The sequence below is a fragment of the Pleurodeles waltl genome, chromosome 8 (genome assembly GCF_031143425.1).
Source record: "Pleurodeles waltl isolate 20211129_DDA chromosome 8, aPleWal1.hap1.20221129, whole genome shotgun sequence".
In the NCBI taxonomy this organism is placed as follows: domain Eukaryota; kingdom Metazoa; phylum Chordata; class Amphibia; order Caudata; family Salamandridae; genus Pleurodeles; species Pleurodeles waltl.
Genome location: NC_090447.1, coordinates 1,302,142,593 through 1,302,164,546, shown reverse-complemented (window position 1 = coordinate 1,302,164,546; position 21,954 = coordinate 1,302,142,593). Strand labels below are relative to the sequence as shown.

At 44.0% G+C, this 21,954-nt stretch overlaps 1 protein-coding gene across 1 annotated transcript in view; it reads left to right on the top strand.

Moving 5' to 3' along the window:
- IL17D (interleukin 17D) overlaps positions 1 to 21,482 on the top strand; it is a 100,465-nt gene extending 78,983 nt beyond the window's left edge. The window contains exon 3 of the mRNA XM_069202277.1: positions 18,048 to 21,482. Coding sequence (XP_069058378.1) covers positions 18,048 to 18,366 — 319 coding nt within the window. The 3' untranslated portion in view covers positions 18,367 to 21,482. The remainder of the gene's footprint in view (positions 1 to 18,047) is intronic.
- The last annotated feature ends 472 nt before the right edge of the window (positions 21,483 to 21,954 follow it).

The following is a 21,954-nucleotide window of genomic DNA, read 5'->3' as shown; positions in this document are numbered from 1 at the left end:
GTGTATTAAGGAAATAAAGGCGAGATCTGAAGGGGTGGAGTCAGTAACGATCCACGCCTCGGAGCAATATTAAATGCACTGAATCTGAGTCTGTTTGGGTCACGGCCCAGCTCTGCCTGCTAGGCACGCTGACAGGGAATGTGCTGGGGGACTCCACAGTGTTGCACGTTCCCGCATAACACAACAGTAACCAATTGTGCTTTTGCAATTATTTACCAGGTAGGCAAACCTATGAAGACTTTAATTAATTGTGGGGTGTTTTGCTAATTTGTAAATAAAATGTGTTGGTCAACTCTAGGTATTCTTTTATATAATAATCAGCCACTTCATAACTACGAAAACAAGATTTACAGGCATTTTCCTCAATCATTAGACCATGTTTGGGTGTCTCTTCGGGCCAGGCAAAACACGTCTTTTCAGGTCACTCTAAGCCTATACTTTACCAATCAAAGAAGCAATACGGGCAAATAATTTTTTTTTAAAAAGAATCAACATGGCCAAATTAAAAAATATGGGTGCTGGGGGAAAAGAAGAAGTAGCGATCGGTTGGTAGAAGAACCAGGATGGATGTAAAAAAGCGCAATGATGCAACCAGCATTAACCGCGTGATATTTGTTTCTTAAACAAGTAGTACCTGACTCGAAGCACAACCAGCAGAGGGACACTAATTACATTTATTTGATCTGCAATTAAGGAGTGACGCATGAGCAGCGCAGTCCAATCACAAAGCAGCAAAGAAGAATGGCAGCGCTGCAAATGATAGGTAAGTATTGGGCAGGTTCCAAGCTTAATACAGAACACAAGAGTCTCACAAGCGAGAGCACATGCACTAGCACATGCTCATGCAGGCAGGACCTAAAAAATGGGTGCATTGCTATGAAAAAGGGCACCTGATGATAGGAAGTGGCAATATCATATAAAGCGAGCAATGGAAATGCTACATTAAGGCCAGAAGGCCACAGTTTCGGGCTGATGGGTATCTCAAATAATTAAAGAGCAACAGGGTTGGTATGTTACCACTATAAACAGTCGTAAATGGAAACAAATGTAGGCAACGTCGCTATGTCTCACATTTTGTCTTTGACAGCATTTTTTTTAGCGATTCTGTTCAGTCTAGACATAGTAAGAAAAGAAAGCATTGGCAATGCTCATATTTTGTTAGTTGAACTTTTGACTTTTCCGTTGCATGTTACTAATGCTGTACACCATCTAGAAAAAGAAAAGAAAGGCTATTGTCGATTCTTAAAAGCACTGGTAAAAAACCGACAACCACTGGCAAAGCCAACGATTCTCCCCTATGCAAGAGCTGTTGGCTTTGTCAATATCTTTTAGCCATATTATACAGCAGTGCTGCTGCTGTGCATCATGGCTGAAAGTTAGGAGAAAAAAAGTTTCACAAGGCCAGTGCTAACTACGAAGAGCAGTGATCTGTTTTCTTGGTAAGGAATTATTCTCAGCCCTCACAAAAAATGACAATTATACTTCAATGTTTTTAATGGAGGCAGGAAACGTGAGCCAAAGGGTGAGGGTGCTGAACAAAACGCAAATCAAGCAATAATAAAAATAAATGATAACTGCCATCCATAAATGAATGTGAGGACTGCAATCTACTTAAAACGGTCTGAAGTTGTCAAAAGCGAGAAGGATAATGGCGTGGGTGGGATGTGTGAAACTCAGAAACACATAACAGGCTTTAAGGAAAAAAACACTTGTTTAATCATCTTACCTGCAAGCTAAAGCTCACTGTGTTTGCTCGCATGAACACTGCTCCAAAAAGGCCATGCATAGCAAGAAGCGCAGCTCCATCTGCAGCTTGGTGGCATCTTGAAACCTGCTGGTGCAATTTTTGCGTGAGAAGCAAGGAAACAAGAGTGGTGAAGAAACCAATCAATAGTAAGCAATAGGTGGATTCTAATCCCCCTGTAAGTAAACAAAAAGTCTTGCAAGTGGCAGCAAATAGGCTGTATCAGACGAGACCTAAAGTTTAGGCCGTGGGGGATGGTAAGGGAGCTAACTGTCAAAGAGGCAAAGGTCCCCGCCAAGAATACCAAAGGGTGTACAACAACCAGCAGTGCCCCCAAAACATTTAGGGGCACTAGGATGAAGGAAGGACAGTGTTCAAAGAGGGGGCGGGGATGTGTTCTGCTTCTGTACGTAGGGGTGATTTTATGGATTAAGGGTGGGTAGATGTAAAGGGAATTAAGCTTTATTTTATGGTTTATGGATGGGTAGATTTAAAGGGAGGTAAGAGTGATTTTGGGATTGAGGGATGGGTAGAGTTAGAGGTAAAGGGAGATAAGGGTGATTTTAGGGTTCATGGAAAGAGGAAAAGGGAGGTGAATGTGGGTTTAGTGTTCAGCGACAGGTAAAGGGATGTAAAGGTGATTTTAGGGTTCAGGGGTGGGTGCATGTACAGGGAGGTAAAGGTGATTTTAGGGTTCGGTGGGTAGAGGTAAAGAAAGGTAAGTGTGATTTTAAGGTTTAGGGAGGTACAGAGGTAAAGGGAAGTAAGGATGCTTTAAGGTTACGGTGGGTAGAAGTAGAAGGAGCTGAGGGTGAAATATAAACCTTTTGAAAACACCTCATGTAAGGGTGTCTCGAGGTAAAGGAAGGGGAGGGTGAATTTAAGGTTCAGAGATCTGTAGAGGTAAAGGGAAGTAAGAGTGATTTTTAGGGTTTATTGATGGGTAGAGACAGGGGAGTAATGGCGATTTTACTGTTCATGGGTGGGTTGAGGTAAAGGAAGGTAAAGGTGATTTTATGGTTCAGGGATGGGTAGAGCTAATAAGAAGGAAGGCTGAATATAGGGTTCAGGAGTGGGCAGAGGTAAAGGGAGATAGGAGTTAGATTATCAATACAAGGTGGGTAAGAGTGAAGGGGGGAAAGGGTGCTTTTAAGGTTTAGGGGCGGGTAGAAGTAAGGAGGTAAATGTGATTTTACGGTTCAGGAGTGTTCAGAGCAAGAGAACTGGTGGCTTAACTGGACTGACCCGTAGTCCAGTGCTGTGAGCTGTGGTGGATGAAACAGTTGAATAGATCAGTAAATTAAGATAGCTCACACAAAGCTCCACTATATGAGTTTACATGTATGCATTTTTTTATTTATTACTTTTTTCTGATTACATGAGAATTGCGAAACAGTTACATTTGCCTTCAGGCCAGGCCTAAAATTACCCTAAAAATATTCATTGGCAAGCTTTTTGGAAAAAAATGAACTCATGACAGAACACTAGAACACTTCAGTGTCTATTCATTCGGACTGATCAGTCTATTGTTCCAAAGCAACTGCTGTATATGTAAGGAGATTCTCATTGCTTTTTGCTAAGTGTGAGCAGGAGAAAAAGATGTGTATGCAACAGCATTAACTAAAGAGAACTGGGATTTTTTCTGGGAGCCCTAGTTTCCATTTACGAAGACTGGATTTGGGTAGATACCAGAATCCTCCGGCCAAAGCTCAGGAGACCAGGTTTGGCTGGCCATATCACTGTCTAAACAGGAAATATCTGAATGTCATTTACACATGCATTGAAGTCAAATAAATGGTTTAGAGTTTCTAGTGAGTGAAGATACTGGTGAGAGAAAAATTAACTGAGCATGGAGCAGTAAAAACAGGTTAACAACTCTGACTTACAGAAATGTAGTTGCATTTATATGTAACTATATATTTAGTTGTGTATGGTTGACTTAATTGTCTCTTCAGCACTTGATTGGCTGACCATTTCCCTTGCAAACCCATTTATGTGTTCTCATACAGTTTGGTGTCTGACTAAATTTTATTGTTCTGTTTCTCAAGGACACAAGTTGACGCCTTGTCTAGATCAGCATTTGTCCTATTGTGACTGTGTTTCATTCATTAGAGAAAGGTACAAACTTGTTTGATGCTACACTTAAAATAGTAAGATACATGATTAAGAGAAAAGTTGTCACCCTACAAGGGAAATTACGCTCTCTTTCTTATTTTGTATTTTCTGATTTTCTTTGTAATCGTTGCCTAGCGAACTCAACATATTTGAGTACACTGATGAGTACGCCGCATTTTGTCGCTATTTCACAGAATTACCATGTTCTGCTGGTTACGGGGAGGACCATGGTGGAGACTGACTGTATAATGTACTCGTCTTTTTACTTGTATCCATTGAAGGCGGTATATTGATTCCCCACCCCCGGTCCCCCACCACCGCTTGGTGGCAGCTTATCACAGTTCCCCATAGTTGGAGTTCTTCACGTTTTTCTGGACGTGTGTGTTGTGATTATGTTTGGATGCTATGTGTTTGGAGTCCATGTGCTTTTTGAATGATGTGCTCTTCAAGGATATGATGAGTGCTGCACAAAATGGAGAGTTCCCTTTCAGCTGCTTTGACCTACTGGATGTGGCAACGTGCAAGTAGCTCCACCAGGAAAACCTGCAGCCATTCAGAAAATTAGAGGAATCCAGATTAAAACCTGATCGCTATCAGAAGTAAGAGAATAGCTCAGTTCGCGGTATCTGACATGTGCCTCGAGAGGGCTTTTATGTGTTTATCAAAAATGTGAATTATTATCAGTCGCCTTGCACTTTGATTCATGCGTGCATAATGACATGGAGCTAATGTGATTATAAAAAAAATCATTATCTATGTGTTAAAGTGCGTTTTTCTGGCTAAGGATAACTAGGCCTCAGTTAGGCCTTGACGCCGCCTTATTCAAAATGGATGCCCTATCATGATGTTCATTCTGTGCTTATATTTCTTACTTTACAGTACGTACAGCAAGATGTGGACTGTTTATTTCTAAAGCATTTTTGAAATTGTTTATTTCTTGGAGCAGGGGCCAAGGCCCAGATCCCTCTTACCTGGACTGGTCCTCCAGCTAGTCTAAGGCCCTTTAGGACCCGGCCTCACTTCCTTGAGGCCCTCCTCATTCTTGCACTCCTGCTCCTTTCAATGCTCCCTGCTACTTCCTCTCACCCTTGTCACTGTCCTTTTGTCTCTCTCTGTGCCTGTTTTCCATGTTCCAATCCCTCTATTTGAGCCTCTTTGTTCCCGTTTCCCCACTCTCTCTTTGTGAACATTTTTCCACTTTCCACTCTCTCTTTGTGCCTGTTTTCCACTCTCCACTTTCTCTTTGTGCCTCTTCTTTCCCTTTTCTTTTACTCCCGCTTTTTCCAACTTCCCCCCTCCTGCACTTTCCTGCCTCCACCCACATCTTCTTCGCATGCCTTCTCCTGCCTCCTGTGCCCTGCCCTTCCCTAGTCCCAACCCCTGCTCCCCTTCTCAACCCCCCCGTGCGACCCCCACTTCACAGGACCAACTTAATGGCAGCCACTCCACGCACTCACCACCGAATACCACCACACCAGCTGCTTCTGAGCCACACCTTGCTGCACTGTAGGACATTTTTCATTCACTCACTGCCATTTCACCTGCACCAGCATGCACTCCTCACATGCCACACAAGTCTCACCCTGTCTGGCATGCCATTCCACTGGGCTACAAGATTTCCCGCCAGGGCAAAGGGCAGACCGAACAAACCAGGAGGAGGACTCGCCGTGATACACGAGGACTCTATCACCTGCACCACCTCCACCGATGATGACACAACCTTCATGAAACACAAGCACATCCGACTTCAGACTGACAACCACACCCCCATCAAAGGCCCCCTAGCTTACTGGCCACCTGGACTATGCGCCACCTTCAGCAATCTCCTCACAAGCTTTATCACCCCGTCGCCATCAGCTCGAACAAATTCATCTTACTCAGTGACCTCAAATTCCATCTTCAAAGACTGAAAAGATCCCAACTCCATGGCCCTATTCAAGAGCCTCGAGATGTAGGACTCACCCAGATCATCCAGGGCCCAACCCACAACGCAGGTCACACCCTGAACCCTATCTTCACAGCCAGTGACAAACACAAGTTCAGCCAACACACTCTGCTCACCTACCTACAACCTCAGATGTTTCTCTCTAACCAAACTTCATCCACGACCTGCATGGCAACATCAAAGCCTTCAACAATTGCATCACTACCAGCGCAGACACCGTAGCCCCCCAGAAGAACATTAAACACTCAAGAACAAACACGCAGACACCATAGCCCCCCAGATGAACATTAAACACTCAAGAACAAACACTCAACGCAAAACAACTTTGCAAACATTTGAAGAGAAAATGGAGAATCAGTCAGGACAGCACCACAAGAAACACAAGTTCGCGCTCAGGGAGTACCATACCCAACTCAATGAGGCAATTAAAAAGCTCTAGCTCCCAGACTGGAAAACAGCTCCAACAACTGCAAAGAGCTCTTTAACATCGTCCAAGAATTCTCCAACTCCAACACCCCTTCACAAGACCTCTGCGACAACTACTCCAATTTCTTCTACAATGTTAGAAATGGGGTTTCTGGTTGGCTAGGGTATGCACCTCAGCCAGGCAGAACTTACCCACTCTAGTCAGGGCAAGGGAGTTACACATCCAAGATAACCCCTGCTCACCCCCTTGGTAGCTTGGCACGAGCAGTCAGGCTTAACCCAGAGGCAATGTGTAAAGCGTTTGCACAACACACACACACATGTGACGCAATATCCCCACCACAAAGGAAACACAACACCAGATTATATGAAAATATACTGTATTGTACACAACGCAATTATCAGACCAAACATCACATATCAGTACTATCCTGCTACCTTAGCAGTTGTCAGAACGTTACACATTAGTTACTCTGCAAAATTAGCAGTAGTCACACATAACACACAGGTTACTCAGTATTCTGCAACATAAGCAGTAGTCAGGAAACACGTTATCCCATTAGAACACTTGTCATAAGAATATCATAAAACGCCCATAGTAGGAACATTAGAAAACCTATGGCAAGTTAGGGAAACATATTAGCAAGTCATAAAAGGAACATTTGCACACATGTATAAAAACATCATAGAACAGGTAGGCAATATATAATGCAATAAAGTCTCTAGTAAGAACTTGTGGTATATATATTGTCACTTAGAAGTACCTGACTTGATGAAGGCACCTCCAGTGCCTATTGAATGAAAAGAAATGGGGCCCCCGGTGCTCCTCTGCGCAAAATGAGGGCCTCCTGGCAATTCTGGGTGAGAGGGGGGTGGCACACGCCCCCTCTGTACTCCTAACGGGCCCCTCCTGGGGGCCCCCAGACCTCTACCGGCCCTCCTGAGGGGGGGTCACCATCCAGGGAGAATGCCAAAAGGAGGGGGGCGCCACGCACCCCCTCCGTGTCAGGGGCGGGTCCCTCCCGGGACGCACGGCCGTCGTTTGCAGGGGTCATGGGCCACAGCACCCTGCCCCTGGGAGCAAGCCTAGACAAGAAAAAGCACAGGGCTGGTGGGCCCAGTTACAGGCCAGCACAAGGGGTTTCCAGCAGTGGCAGTTCCTGCTAGTGACCAGGCAGGTCACAGGTCAGCCCAGCAGCAGCAGTCCACGGTGGTTTCCTGGTGAGTCCATTCATCAGCGTTCTGTGTCCAGTTTCAAGTTCCAAGAATGTTCCAAGAGTCTCCATATTGTGGGGAAAATTCCCCTGTACTTATAGTCAGTTCTTACAGTGTTTTACAATGGTAGGGAGAGGAGGTTCCAGTCAGTTACAACTGGTTCTGGGAGTGCCCTCTCTCTCCTTTCAGCACAGGCTCCAAACATCAGTGGGGGGTTAACAACCCTATTGTGTGAGGCCAGGGCACAGTCTTTACAAATGCAGGTGTGCCCCGCCTCTCCCTTCTCTCAGCCCAGGAAGACTATTCAGTATGCAGATGCACCTCTGTGACACCTCCACCCTCCCTGTGTACAGGCTGTCTGAAAAGTATGCACAAAGCCCCAACTGTCACTCTGCCCAGACGTGGATTGGAGTCAAGCTGCAAAACACCAGAGTCATAAGCACAGATAAATGCGCACTTTCTAGAAGTGGCATTTCTGTGATAGTAATAAAAAATACACCCAACCCAGTAAGCAGCATTTATTATCACCATCACAACCATACCAAACACGCCTACGCTACCCCTCATAAATCAGACAATACCCCTTACAATTAAGGCAGGGCATTTCTAATGCAATCCTATGAGAAGGCAGCACTCACAGCAGTGAGACACCAAGTTAGGCTGTTTGTCACTACCAGGACAGGCCATGCAATATGGCACATGTTCTGCCTTTCTATATACATGGCACCCTGCCCATAGGACTAGCTAGGGCGTACCTTAGGGGTGACTTACATGTAGTAAAAGTGGAGTTCTGGGCCTGGCAAGTAAGTTTAGATGCCAGGTCCCTGTGGCAGAAAACTGTGCACACAGGCCCTGCGCTAGCAGGCCTGAGACAGGTTTTGAAAGCCTACTTCAGTGGGTGGCGCAAGCAGCGCTGCAGGCCCACTAGTAGTATTTAATTTACAGGCCCTGGGTATAGAGATACCACTGTACAAGGGACTTATAGGTAAATTAAATATGCCAATTAGGTATAAGCCAATCATACCAACTTTAGATGGAAGAGCACCTGCACTTTAGCACTGGTCAGCAGTGATAAAGTGCTCAGAGTCCTAGAGCCAACAGCGAGAGGTCAGAAAAACCAGGAGGAAGGAGGGAAAAAGACTGGGGATGACCCTGCGTAAGGCAAAAAGTCCAATGTACAACAAATTCTCAACATCTACAGCATTTTCGACCCTCAACACAAAACCCAAGAACTCATCAACCAGCTGCCTACCACCCCCAAATCAGGCCACAAGATCACAAACTGGAAACCGCTCACCCCAGAAAGACACAGTTGCAATCATGAGAACAATCCACTCCGGGGCCTCCACCAATTCTTCAGCCTAGAAGGATCTCTGATCAGCTTCCATCTCACCACCGTCGTCAAAACCTCTCTTGAAAATGGAACCTTCCCGGACAACTGGAGACATGCAGAAATCAACGCTCTCCTGAAAAAACCCATGGCAGAACCAGAAGGGGTGAGCAACTACAGACCAATCTCACTCCTGCCCTTCCCCAACTCCACCCATTAGACATTTCACAGTTTGGATTCCACAAAAAACACAGAAACCACTCTCATCACAGCAACTGACTACACTCGGACCTTCATGGACAAAGGAGATACCGCTGCAATCATACTACTCAACCTCTATGCAACCTATGACACTGTCTCTCACAGCACTCTCATCACAAGACTCCACAACTCCGGAATACATGGTCCCATCCCAAGTTGAATGACCTACTTCCTCTCTGACAGAGCCCAGGAAATTAAGCTCCCACCTGACACCTCAGAACCCAAGAACCTCATCTGCTGAGCCCCTCGAGGATCATCACTGACCCCTACCTCCGTCAACATCTACATGGTGCCTCTCCCCCATGTCATATGATCCCAAGGAACCAACATTGTATCATATGCAGATGATACCCAGCTCATCATTTCCCTCACAGACAACAACCACACCACCAAGACCAGTTTCAACACCTGCATATCTAACATAGCAAACTGGATGAAACAGAACTGCCTGAAGCTCAACACTGATCTTTGGGAACAAGAACTCTCCATGGGAATCCTTCGGCTGGACAATAGACCTGGGGCGCACACCCACCCTCAAAGACCATGCCTAAAACCCCAGCATCATTGTGGATGACAGACTCACGATGGCCAAACAAGTGAACACCGTCACCTCCTCCTACTTCTTCACCCTACGTATGCTGTGCAAAATATTCCATTGGCTCCCCACCGACACCAGACACACGGTCACCCACGACCTCATAACCAGCAAACTTAACTACAGCAATGCAACTTATGATGGCATCACAAATCAACTCATACAAAGATTCCAGATCATTCAGGACGTTGTCACCAGGCTCACCCCCAACATTCCCCATAACGCACACATCATGCCACATCTCAGAGAGCTACACTGGCTATCAATCCAAAACCAATGACAATTCAAAATGTTCACCTTTTCATTCAAAGCCCTTCACAACTTTGGACCTGCCTACCTCAACCACTGCCTTAATTTCCACCAACCCACAAGGCAACTGCCCTCAGCATCTCACTACCTCGCGCAAATACCACCCATCTGCAGGAGCAAATCGGGAGGACACTCCTTCTCCTACGTCACTGCCAAATCCTGTAACGACCTAGCAAACCACATCAGGGCCTCCCCATCCCTTCTCAAACTCTGCAAGAAACTGAAGACCTGGCTATTCAATTAGGAGCCCGATCAGCCTACTCATCTACCAAGTGCCTGGATACGCCTTGGGTAATAAGCTGGGTATACAAGTCCAAATAACATAACAAAGGACACTGTTCTCGAAGAGCCTACTAGGGGGTAATCCTTTTGCAACAAAATTCAAGGTCTTTCCACTTACACTCTGTATTACAATAATTCGCAATGGTTTACTGTTGTCATGTAACTAGTTTGTTCTAACATCTCTAGATATGTTAGGTCAGATGGGGCACATTAGTGTTCATGTACTGCTTAATGTTAATGAGACAGGGTTATGGATGTTTTAACATGTGAGGAAATGATTTGTTGGGGCAATGATCATACCATGCTGACTTTGCAGTTTCTGTTTTTTCCTATGCAAGAATATTGTGTATAAATACTTGAATTTGGAGATGAGCCAGATGCTTTGGCCTCTACTAAAGATGCTGACCAATTTCTTACTGATTTTGCTGCACACTTAGGGCTTAGCAGTTTCTGTGGTTTTGGACCAATGTTTATTATTTTGCCTTCATGGCAAGTAACTTTATTTAGTGAGCTTACTGCTGCATCTGCGTTTTACTATTTTTGTATTGTACCTTTGGATTTTTCCTAATAAACTTTCATGGTTTTTCTAAATTATTTTCTCAACTTCCCTTTTTGAGTCAGTTCTTGCTTTATGGTAGTATTTTTGAAATGCTGTTTTGAATCTTGTCTCTAGGGACACGCTGCCGCATAGATTTTGAGGTTAACAGCATCCTGAGCCACCCAATGCTTGGGCACTCCGCCCTTCGTCCCCCCAGTTTTCCCAGTGTGCATCTATGTGACAATTTTTTTCCATCTTCCACTTATGCTGGATGCTGTTTAGCTACAGACAAATTTTGCTCAGGATGTGCCGCAGGTGATCCTCAAAAAGACATCGCTCTGGCCATCTGGTGCTTCCCTTCTCTGGTGGATAAATGTTCTAGAAAATGTATCTTGCACTGGCAGCAGGAAGCATATGAGCCATCGGGGAGGTGGTACAGCTTCTCTTTGCCAGTGGTTTTCCTCTCATGACCCCCAGAATTGGAAAGGTACGGACTCTATTCACTTTTGGCTTTAGGAGAAGCTCTGCACCAAGATCGCACAGAAAGCCTCTGACCTGGATTGGGATGTTATTTTGCTGTTACCCTTAAGGCCCTGGTGCTGCACTTTGCCTCAGAGATGAACTGCTGGACTGTCATGTTATGATCTGGAGGCACGCACAAGGGACAGGCCTGCAGAAAGGATGGCTCAAGGAAGAGATAACTTGCATGAAAGCCATGTATTCAGCATCCCAGCCGGATATAAACCACTCACCAAAAGATAACCTTCTATATCGTCTGAGGGCTGAGGCCATGTTAAGGTCTGCAAGGCTTGTGTCTTTTGATGATCAGGCTTCTCCCATCCCTTAACCTTTCTATATGGGGAACCTGTATTGTAATTCTCAAGCCTTAGTGGAGCACCAGGATTTCCCCTCTTTTAACCTTAGTCTTTGGTGAGTGTCCCGTTGGCTAAAGAGAACCATTTAAATAATTTTCCTGTGATTGTGCCAGAAACAGTTGCATTTGAATTTGTGGTAGCACACTAATGCTAAAAAGGATCCTTTCCTTTTCTGCAGTGGGTGCCAACCAGTAAAGTGGGTTAACCTACATCTCTGGATGCCGCGCCTGCAGTAATTTCAACAAATGCCAATTAATCCTAAAATTCCAACCCCTAAAGGTAACTCTCTGACGTGAAAAGCTGGCACCTTAAGCAATGCCTGGGCCAGTTTTTGTGAATGCAGTTGATACTCAAGACTATGGGACTGATATATATTTTAGCAGAAACTGTACTCTTTTGAAGGAATACCCTTCTTGCCAACCTGACGGTCCGTCCACCTCATTTATATTTACAGTTGAGTGAACCTTCAGTGTGTAGATGGTGTAGATAGAGGAAACTACATTGTCTTAACTGCCCACACACCTACAATGGTCTGCCAGAGTAACGGCCAACATAGTTGTGGTCATGGGTATGCCTACCCTATTTAGAGTGGGAAGACTTATGGCCAGTTTTCACTGCCCATCATTGCCATGAAACACGTAGTAATGGGGCAGTAGGAACTTTTATATGACCCCCACCTATACCATGGGAGAATGCCTGAATGGCGAGGGGATAGAGTGTCATTGTTTTTTTTTTTCTTTCAAATAGAAAATCACGCTTTCGGATTTTTTTTTTTTAAATGACAATAAAAGAAGTTGCACGTCTGACTTATGGCTCGGCCATGTTGATGGAGACATCTGTCAAACTTACAATGCATTACTAGGGACTGCTGTAACGCCGGTTCCTAAAAAATAAAGAGATGTCCATAGGGGTAACGGACATCTCTAAATACAGCGGGCCCGATTCACAAAGGTAAACTTAGACCATAAGTATAAGTTTAGCCCAAAAATGTAAACTTACACCAAAAGTCTAACTTTACTGCAAGTAAAGTTAGACTTTTGGTCTAAGTATCACATTTGGTCTAAACTCAGGACAAAAGTCTAACTTTACTAGTAGTAAAGTTAGACTTTTGGTCTAAGTTTACAATTTTGGTCTAAACTTAGAATTTTGTTCTAAGTTTACCTTTGTGAATCGGGCCCACTAGGTGGGGTACGTTTGCCATGGTGGAAGTAAAATACCCCATCATGGCAATGGTAATTACACTGTTCCCAATATTTAAATCAGCCGTATGCCTGGAAGGGCAGCAGTACCCCGGCATGCTGGTAGGTGGTGTCAGTCGGCTCCACATGTGTTGTCACTGCCGGAAATTACGTCTGCAGCACCTATATAGGCAATACCCAGGCGTGCTGACATCAGTTTCTTATCATGACAGAAGCACGGAGCCATGAAGAAGACTGGCCACTGATGTTGAAAACTAGGGCCCTGAAAGGGAACAGTCCTGTCCCTAGAAATCCCTTCGCAGAGCAGGGAGGGTGGGTGGGTACAGTAAGGAATCTACGGCTAGATACAGTCTCTATCAGATAGGGCGTTACCAAAGGTAAGTAACTTGTTCATCTGGCAAGAGACTTTTAGCTGCAGATTCCTCACCTTAGAAAAGATACCCAAACAATACTATCCCCAGAGGTGGGCCAGCATGCCAGTTTTAAATGAGAAAGTCCTGCAGGACCGAACGGCAAAGTGCCCATCCCTACGGAGACGACTGTCAAGGCAGTAGTGCTTTGTGAATGTGTGCAGAGTCCCACGTTGCTGCCTGGCACATATCTAGGCCGGGAACTCCATGTGCTTACACAGAGGTTGCAGCTTTAGCTCTGGTGAAATGGGCTCGCAAACCCTCAGGTGGTTGCTTTTTGGTCAGTGCGTAGCAGATCTTAACGCAGAGTACGACCCATCTGGAGATGGTATGGTTCTGCACAGCCACACCTTTCTTCACTCCAGCATACCCCATGAAGAGTTGGTCGGCCACCTGGAACTCTTTTCTTCGATTTAGGTAGACTGACAAAGCTCTTTTTGGGTCCAGACCATGGAGCCACTCTTCTCCTTTAGAGGGAGGTGGAAGAGCGTAAAAAGGATGATGGAATGGCCTACATGAAATGGAGCGACCACTTTCAGTAGAAAGGAGGCTTTTGTGTGAAGCCCCAGTTTGTCAGGATAGATAGGGAGGTAAGGAGGCTTGGATGACAAGACCTGAAGCTCACTTACTCTTTGGGTAGATGTAATCACCATGCGGAATGTGTTTTGATTGTAAGTAGCCTGAGGAGACAATCATGGAGCCCCAAAAAGAGCACACATCAAAAATGTTAGCACAAGATTAAGGTCCCACTGAGTCATGATAAATGGTGGAAGTGGGGGAAAGATGTATACTACCCTTGAGGAAAGATTCCTTACCTTAGAATAGATAAAACCGCAGGACAAAAAGGATAGCTGAGTGGTAGCCCTTGAGAGTGCCCAATGCAGAGCCCCGCTGGGCAAGAGAAAGTATGAAAAGGAGAACTTGTAAAAGAGGGGCAAAAAGGGGATCAACTTGTTTTTCTGCACTCCATGCCACAAATTGTTTCCATCTGCACGCATATACCATCTTAGCAGAGGGCCGTCTGGCCACCTAGAAAACATCACAGACTTCAGGAGGAAGGTCAAAAGCTGTCAACTGCCGCTGTTCAATCTCCACACAAGAAGTCAGAGACTGGACAGATTCAGGTGGCAAAACCTCGACTGTTGCTGTGACAGAAGAGCCTGCCGAAGGAGCGATGACCATGCTTTGTAGCTTGGGATACTAGACTCTGTGTCCAGTCCAGAGCCACAAGAATGACTTGGGCCCGGTTGTTCTTGATCTTTGTGAGAACTCTGGGCAGGAGTGGTATGGGCACAAAGGCATACAAGTGGCCTGTGCTCCACTCGAGACAAAATGCGCCACCGAGAAAGTGAGCCTTGGAAACTCCAATGTACAGAACTGCTGACATTGCGTGTTCTTGGTGGAAGCGAACAGAGCTAACTGAGGCTTTCCCCACTGCTGAAAGAGACCTTGCACCACCTCTGGATGGATACGCCATTTGTTATCTGCTAGGCATCTTTGCCTGACGCAGGCTGTACCACGGAGCCAGGCCTCGAATGCTGGTACTCCTGTATCTCGGTGGCTGACAGATGCAGAAAAGTCAAGGAACTCTCTGACTTATTATTATTATTATTATGGCGGGACTTACTCAAATGACATGATGACTTGGAGTGCGGTGAGGATCTTGGAGTCCACAACTGCTCCTGGGTCCTTCCCCTAGAACAGGACCTCAAAGGTCACAGCGTCGCACGTCGCTCTGCCAGGAGCTTGAGGGATCATTCCCTCAAGGCCTTTGAGTGCATGATGCTGCAGTTGGAACACAACTTTGGATCGTGGTTGCACTTGAGACATAACAGGTGGCTGATCGACGCCACGTACTGGCATGCAGGGGTACTTCTCATGAAAAACCTTCCAGATCCATTCTGACACCTAGGAAAATGCTAAGGCAAGGAATCTGCAGCTAGAGATCTCTATCAGATTAATATTATTCTGCATTTCTTTGAGTCCACGCAAATACAAATCTGTTCCCATGCTATTTACTTGTAATGCTTCACATTACCATACAACGTTCCTTTAAAGCCAGACATATTGGCATTGCCAATGCTTGTTTTACTTGATGAACAGGAGACAGTTTGATGACGATAGTGTTAGGCGTCTGCCTGGAGAGCTGTCGAGTTTTCTGATGGCAGACATTTAGGCCCATATTTATACTTTTTTAGCGCCGCATTTGCACCGCTTTTTGACGCAAAAGCGGCGCAAACCTCTAAAATACAATTGTTTTTTATACGTTTGCGCCAAAAAGCGGTGCAATTGCGGCACTAAAAAAGTATAAATATGGGCCTTAGAATCTTGTCCAAGCCTAGGGATGCATGGTAAGAGAGGCTGACCAGTAAGCTAGTACAGGTATTTAACATGCTCAAGACTAGTGCAGATAGTTTTGCATCTGAAGAGAGGTACGTGATCGAATTTTTACTTCTTTGTATCTGACAGTTGTAGTGAGGAAGGAATTCAAGTTCATGATGGGGTTGAAGTGTACACCAACGTTTATGGATTGGGGTGAGAGAGTCAGGAAAAACACAACAGAGATTGGAAAACGAGTGGGTGCTGATTTGACAGGAAAGTAAACGATTTCCGTCTGAGAGGAGTTTAGCACGAGGCAACGCATCTCTATCCAGTGATGGATGGCATGATGGCTGGTAAAGACTTTTTACTGAAGACAAGGTAAGAAAGTTGAAAAGGGAAGGAAGGAAACTTTTCAATGTTTATCCTTACCTTGCACTTCCACAACTGCAAAAAGACGTAGCGCCTAAAGATCTTGGGGCCACATGTAAGTAGGTTCAGATTTGCGACCAGCAAATTGCGAGTCAGAGCGACTCGCAATTTGCGAGTCACAAATCCGAATGTAGGATAGTGTCCCTGACACCACCTGCGATTCGCAAGGGGGTCGCAAATGACCACCTCATGAATAATCATGAGGTGGGTCGCAATTTGCGACCCCCTTGCGAATGGCGGCCCTCACAGGGATGGTGGCCTGTTGTGGACAGCAGACCACCATGTCTGTGACTGCTGTTCAATAAAGCAGTTTTTTTTTAATAATGCAGCCCATTTTCCTTAAACGAAAACCAGATACATTACAAAAACAAAAAATGAAACGTTAGGACCACTGCCTGCTCTGAATTTTTTTTTACAGTGACATTTACAACGGGGAAGGGCTAAATTCTCTGTTTGCGACGTGCAAAAAGCTACCTACATGTGGCCCAAGATGTGTTAAACACTCGCATAAATACATGAAAATGCGCTGTTTTTGATGTAAAAAAGGGCACGCTGCCATACACAAATTTGCACAGCCAGTCCACTAAAGAATGTAGAGTGGAAGGGTATGTACGAATATCGTACACCTATAACTTGAACTCATGCACCATTTTCCAGGGGCTGGCCTACTAAAGATAGCAGAAGGCCCCATCCTATTACACCCCTCCCCCCCCCCAACCCAGCGAAGAGGAACAAATACCGAAGGCAGGCCTGACGGAGAACCATCCTTAGGATTTCAGAAATCGCACAAACACTTTATTTGAACTCCTGTTGGTAGGTTTAGAAATATTCTGGGCTTCAACACATCTCCACCACTGTCACTTAACTTACACATAAGTAGAATTGAGCAATTAATTGCAGATGGCTGTGTATCACTGTGTTAACCACGTCAAGAGCCCACCACATTCTTGCAAAAATGTAGAAATTGTAGGTTCTGCCTCTGTGTGTTAGCTTATGGAAATGTTTTAGTAAGTGCACTAAATTTAAGTAAAATTGTGTACTAATCACAAGTGCAGATCTGCAAGGCTATCTTGTGAAAACTACATAATTTAGTTATTCGTTCCAAAAGTGTTATCTATTCTAATGACAAAACCTTAGTACTCACTATGTTTACTTTGTATTTACATTTCTAAAACAGTCACACATAGTACCAAAGGTTTCAACGGCAAGGGTATGATCAGACGCAATGTAAAGAACACATATTTTCGGCAGATATTCCTCGTAGAAAACATGGAGGTAAAGATTTTGTACCACAAAGTGCATTTTTGAGACCAGTCAGTTCGTTGTGTTGAGTGGTCTCAGAAAAAATGATGACTGTATTCATATGTACTGTATATCTTAACAACTAGAGGAAGCCAAGTTAGAGAACTTTCCACTGCTGCAAAAAAAACAGAATAAAGCCAATTGTACTATTTTTGCTGCTTGTGTAATAAGAAATGGGGCAAAAGTACTTGCTTCAGGGTAGCAAACTGATTTCATCCTATTCTTGCTGTGTTTACATAATGAAAATGGATACACCTGCAAATGTGAAAGTTGGGACTAAACGGAAAAATCAGTTTCCTTAATTTTTATAACATATGCGGTCCAAATAGTATAAATCATAGTTATATTTTTAAAAGATCTTTTTGTTATCGAAAATTATTTCTTAATTATTCATAAGCCTCCATAGAACGCATTCAAATAACCAAGTGTTTTCATGCAGAATTATTTCCATTATGGGTTTACAATTATGTAAGATCGGGAGTTGTTCTTCTCCCTCTGGTTTCACAAAATTGAATCTTAACAGGCGGTGTTGAGGGCGCTGCTTCATTCTCCATTATCTTTTAAAAATCTATTTTCCACCAGAGCGTTTTAGCTGCTGAGCATGAAAATTTGACATCAATTCATCTGGGGGGAAATGAACACGCATACCTTATATAAGAGAGCACAGCTGCCAGGATGTCTGATAAATGTACTCCAGATGGTTGGACAACACTTACAAGAATCTTTTTTCTTCCTTCTAATCGCTTACAGAATTTCCTTTGACCCGGCAAGGTACCCCAAATACATCCCCGAGGCCTACTGCCTGTGCAAGGGCTGCCTGACCGGCACCTTTGGAGAAGAGGACTTCTACTTCCGGAGTGTACCTGTCTACATGCCGACGGTCATCCTGCGCCGCACTCCGACCTGCGCCGGGGGGCGCTACATTTATGTGGAAGACTACGTCACTGTCCCTGTGGGGTGCACGTGTGTGCCAGAGCAAGAAAAGGGACCGGAGGCCGCCAACTCCAGCACAGGCAAGGAAGACGGGAAGGTGCTGGTGAGCAGGAGTGAGAAGCCCACACCTCCTTGAACTCCGAGGTTAATTGCCGTATATTCTGCTCTCAGTTTGTAATCGAAGTACAGCTCAGTTGTGGCCGAGCACACAGCGCCCCCATTCAATAGCTTAGGGGGCAGTTACGGACATTGCTTACAGGCCTCCACTAAAAAAACCCAGCAGCCAGAGTAGATGGCAGCAGTAATAATAAGCAGTCCTCTGTGTTAACTGCTTGCTTGTGTCCCCTGACAAAACGGATTTGTATAATAACATTCGTTGAAGGAAATACACGAAGCTGGAGTTCTGAACTTGTAATGACAAATCAGCATTTAATATATTTGAAAACACCTTTATACTGTTTAAAACAATATATTGAATGTGTGCAGCTTCTACATGGTGTAACTTGCAATACATTGATTATAGATTAACACTTATTGGTAGTTCAAGTGTGTCCTAATTCAGGCCTCTTCAGAGGGGAGGGGAAGGCAGGTGAGTTGTATCTCACAAGGCTGTGCCCCAAGTAAGTTCAGTACACGAAAGGTTCACACTTTTTAAGAAATAACACAGCGGTCAAATGATTTAACAGCAGTTTAATCGTGATTTGTTAGGTTTTATTTCCCGAACCTCTGTATTTTATGTACTGGTATTTACTTAGGTGTTTTAAATTATATGTATAAAAAACCGCAGGAAAAAAACGGAGATAGTTTTCACCAAAGAAGTCGTAGCTTAATTTAGAGTAAGGAAAATAAAACGCAGGTGTAAAAACAATGACTTGCAGTCGCAGAAAAATAATTCGCTGCACTCTCTCACAAGTCTGGGTTCGAACTAACACACTCTGTTCACCTCATAAGGCGCCACTAAATTATCAATAGAAGAACTTCTGGTAAATTATCATTTTCTGCTCAAGGAAGGATAATTCTTTGGATAAGACTGCAGATTTGCCATATGTAGGTTGTTTGCGTGGGTTACAGAATTTACAGTGTAGAAAACACAAATTTGTGGATTTAACTTTTGTAGCTCTGCATTTGTGAATTTCCAAACGGTCTCCACCTTCTACTTTGAATGTTCAAGGCTAGGGTCAGGAATTAGTGATTCTTTGCGGCAGTGGAGGCATTACATACGATGTAACAGAGACACAGGCCTGATTGCAGCTTCTCCAATATTGTCAAACTGTATGATCCTCTTCAAATGAATTTGCCTCAAATTCCTTGTTTGTCAAAAATTGGGAGTGCATAGCAGTGATTGATTCTGCAATATACAGAGTGTGCTACGGACAAACACACGTTTTCATTCACAATGAGTCAATGGAAGGCATACAGCCCCCAAAGATGTGGGGGTACATCTTCCTTGCAATGATGACATGATGCCAACACTTCATAATCTGTGAACAGGGTCTCAACATATGAGAATGATAGTATGGACACTCCCTTTCATTCAATGGCATAACCCAGACTACATTTCCAAAAGTAAGTTCAACAGCAGTGCTGAAAAGTAGGGCGGTCCTGCCAGATCCAGGTTCCAACAGCTATTTCTGGGCCAGATCCGGCCGAACCTAGGAAACATGCTGAATTTGTTCTGGTGTCTTTTTCCAACACCAGGACACAATTCAACAACACACGCATGTTGTCTGCACCCCTGTATGGGGTAAATGTTTGATTTATTCCACATTCCGTCCATCATCTGTTCTTTGTTTTTGTCACCCTAAATGGAAAGGGAATGCCCAGACATAGGTCCAGTGCTCACTGTGCCACTGGTTTGAAGCTAGCCTGGCTGATGAGGGGCGATACCCTGAAACCGGTCCCAGGATGCTTGTTTCGGGTCCAGGAAGGATCTGGCTTGGCAGTTCGGGCTGGAATGTTCCCACGGGGAACACTGTCATGACTGATTTGCATATGGTTGGGTCCAAACTGGGGTGGCATAGTGAGCAGAAAAAAGAATGGATTAAATCCAGATCTGTGATTAGGGGTGAATGTTTGCTTTGTTCCGCTTTCCGTCCATCATTTGTTCTTTGTTTTTGCATTCTGTTTGGAGAAGCAACCTGAAGATGGGGAGAAGGCATTTCTTATTATAACATCCGGCTGGGTGTGAAACAAAAGCCTGATTTAAAAGGCCATCACCCTGGCTGGGAGCTATCTGGAGCCTAACACCTTGATGCCAATTCAAAGGAAGAAAGCAAAGGCACACATCTTATCCTTTCAGAAGTACTTTAAAGAAACTATGACTTAGAGGCAGGTTTTTGACTTTGTTCAACCCCTTATGTTAGAGATTGGCATGCACGCTAAGAATGCAAGATCTATCTGTGTGCATGAGGAAATACACACAACAATTTAAATGGCACCTACTTAATTTAAAAAAAATGTAATTATTTTGCGACACTACTTATCCCAGTGTATGGTGTCCAAAAGCTTTACATCATACAAAGAGGCACAATAAATCATGCAAGTGTGTAAATCAGTACAGAAAATGTTACAAAAGGCAGTGATGATTATAAGGGAATCACATAACCATCATTATAGATTTTATGCGATAAGAGTGAATGGTCGGTAGAACCACAAAGTCAGTATATAAAACATAATGCAGTGATTGAGATTGTCTGTACTATCAAGACCGTATTACTTACCAAAGGAACCCTTCTATGCAGTCTTAAAATACCAAGAGTGAGAAAAAAACAATAAGGATCTAAATACATGACTTACAGTTTAAATGTAGCTCCTTGATACAGGTAATTAGATCGCTCTGCTTCATTAGAAGGATTACAACTTATGAACTGAAAGAAACAAAATGATCTCAGTGATGAGCACTTACCTATGTACATAAAATACAAATCTGTGGTTTGAATGTTTTAAGATGTACTTTGCAGCAGCCGCATTAACTCTATTTGCTACTTCAGGAGTCAAAACTGTGATGGGACAAGATATAGACATCTCCCAGAACTGGCGAACCACTAGAGTTATGTTACTGCTTTTAAAATATCATCAAAAGTGCTGGGCACTCAAAGATCTCTGCAGCAGGTGTTTTAACCCGATAAGATATTTTAAAATGTAGCCTCTTTGTGGCCAGTTAACATAGAGCAGGTTTACTGTCACATATGTTGTTTCTGCCAATTTCTCTGCAACAGATTTAAAAAATAAATAAATAAATGTGTATGTTAACAGTCAGACTCTGCTTTTGTAGCTCCACCCCTCGTGACTTCACCCCCTTTCTTCTTCCACACCTTGACCCCAAATGTATGGGTTCCCTGGCAATTCTTTCCTAATTCCAGCACTGATCAGCAGTAACACAGTTGATGGCGGACTTAAGACATAATTGGCATTTATCGCACAAGTAACCATAAAAATAGACAATACACTTTTCACTCTTTTATACAAAGGAGAATGCATAACTTTTGCATGAGTTCTAGTTTCTCCATTTCTATTCAGTCCGTCGAACACTGAGCCAGACATCTGGCTGATTGTGATAGCAATATGTACTATTGGAACAAGTTTTGGAAGACATAACTAATTTGATCAAAGGCTGGCAAACAGATGCATATTTTATAAAAGACTGGGTCCAAACACTTAATAATATTTGAAGTTAAATGAAGGTACATCCCTATTGGATTTGGTCTTCCATGCTTTTATTTGT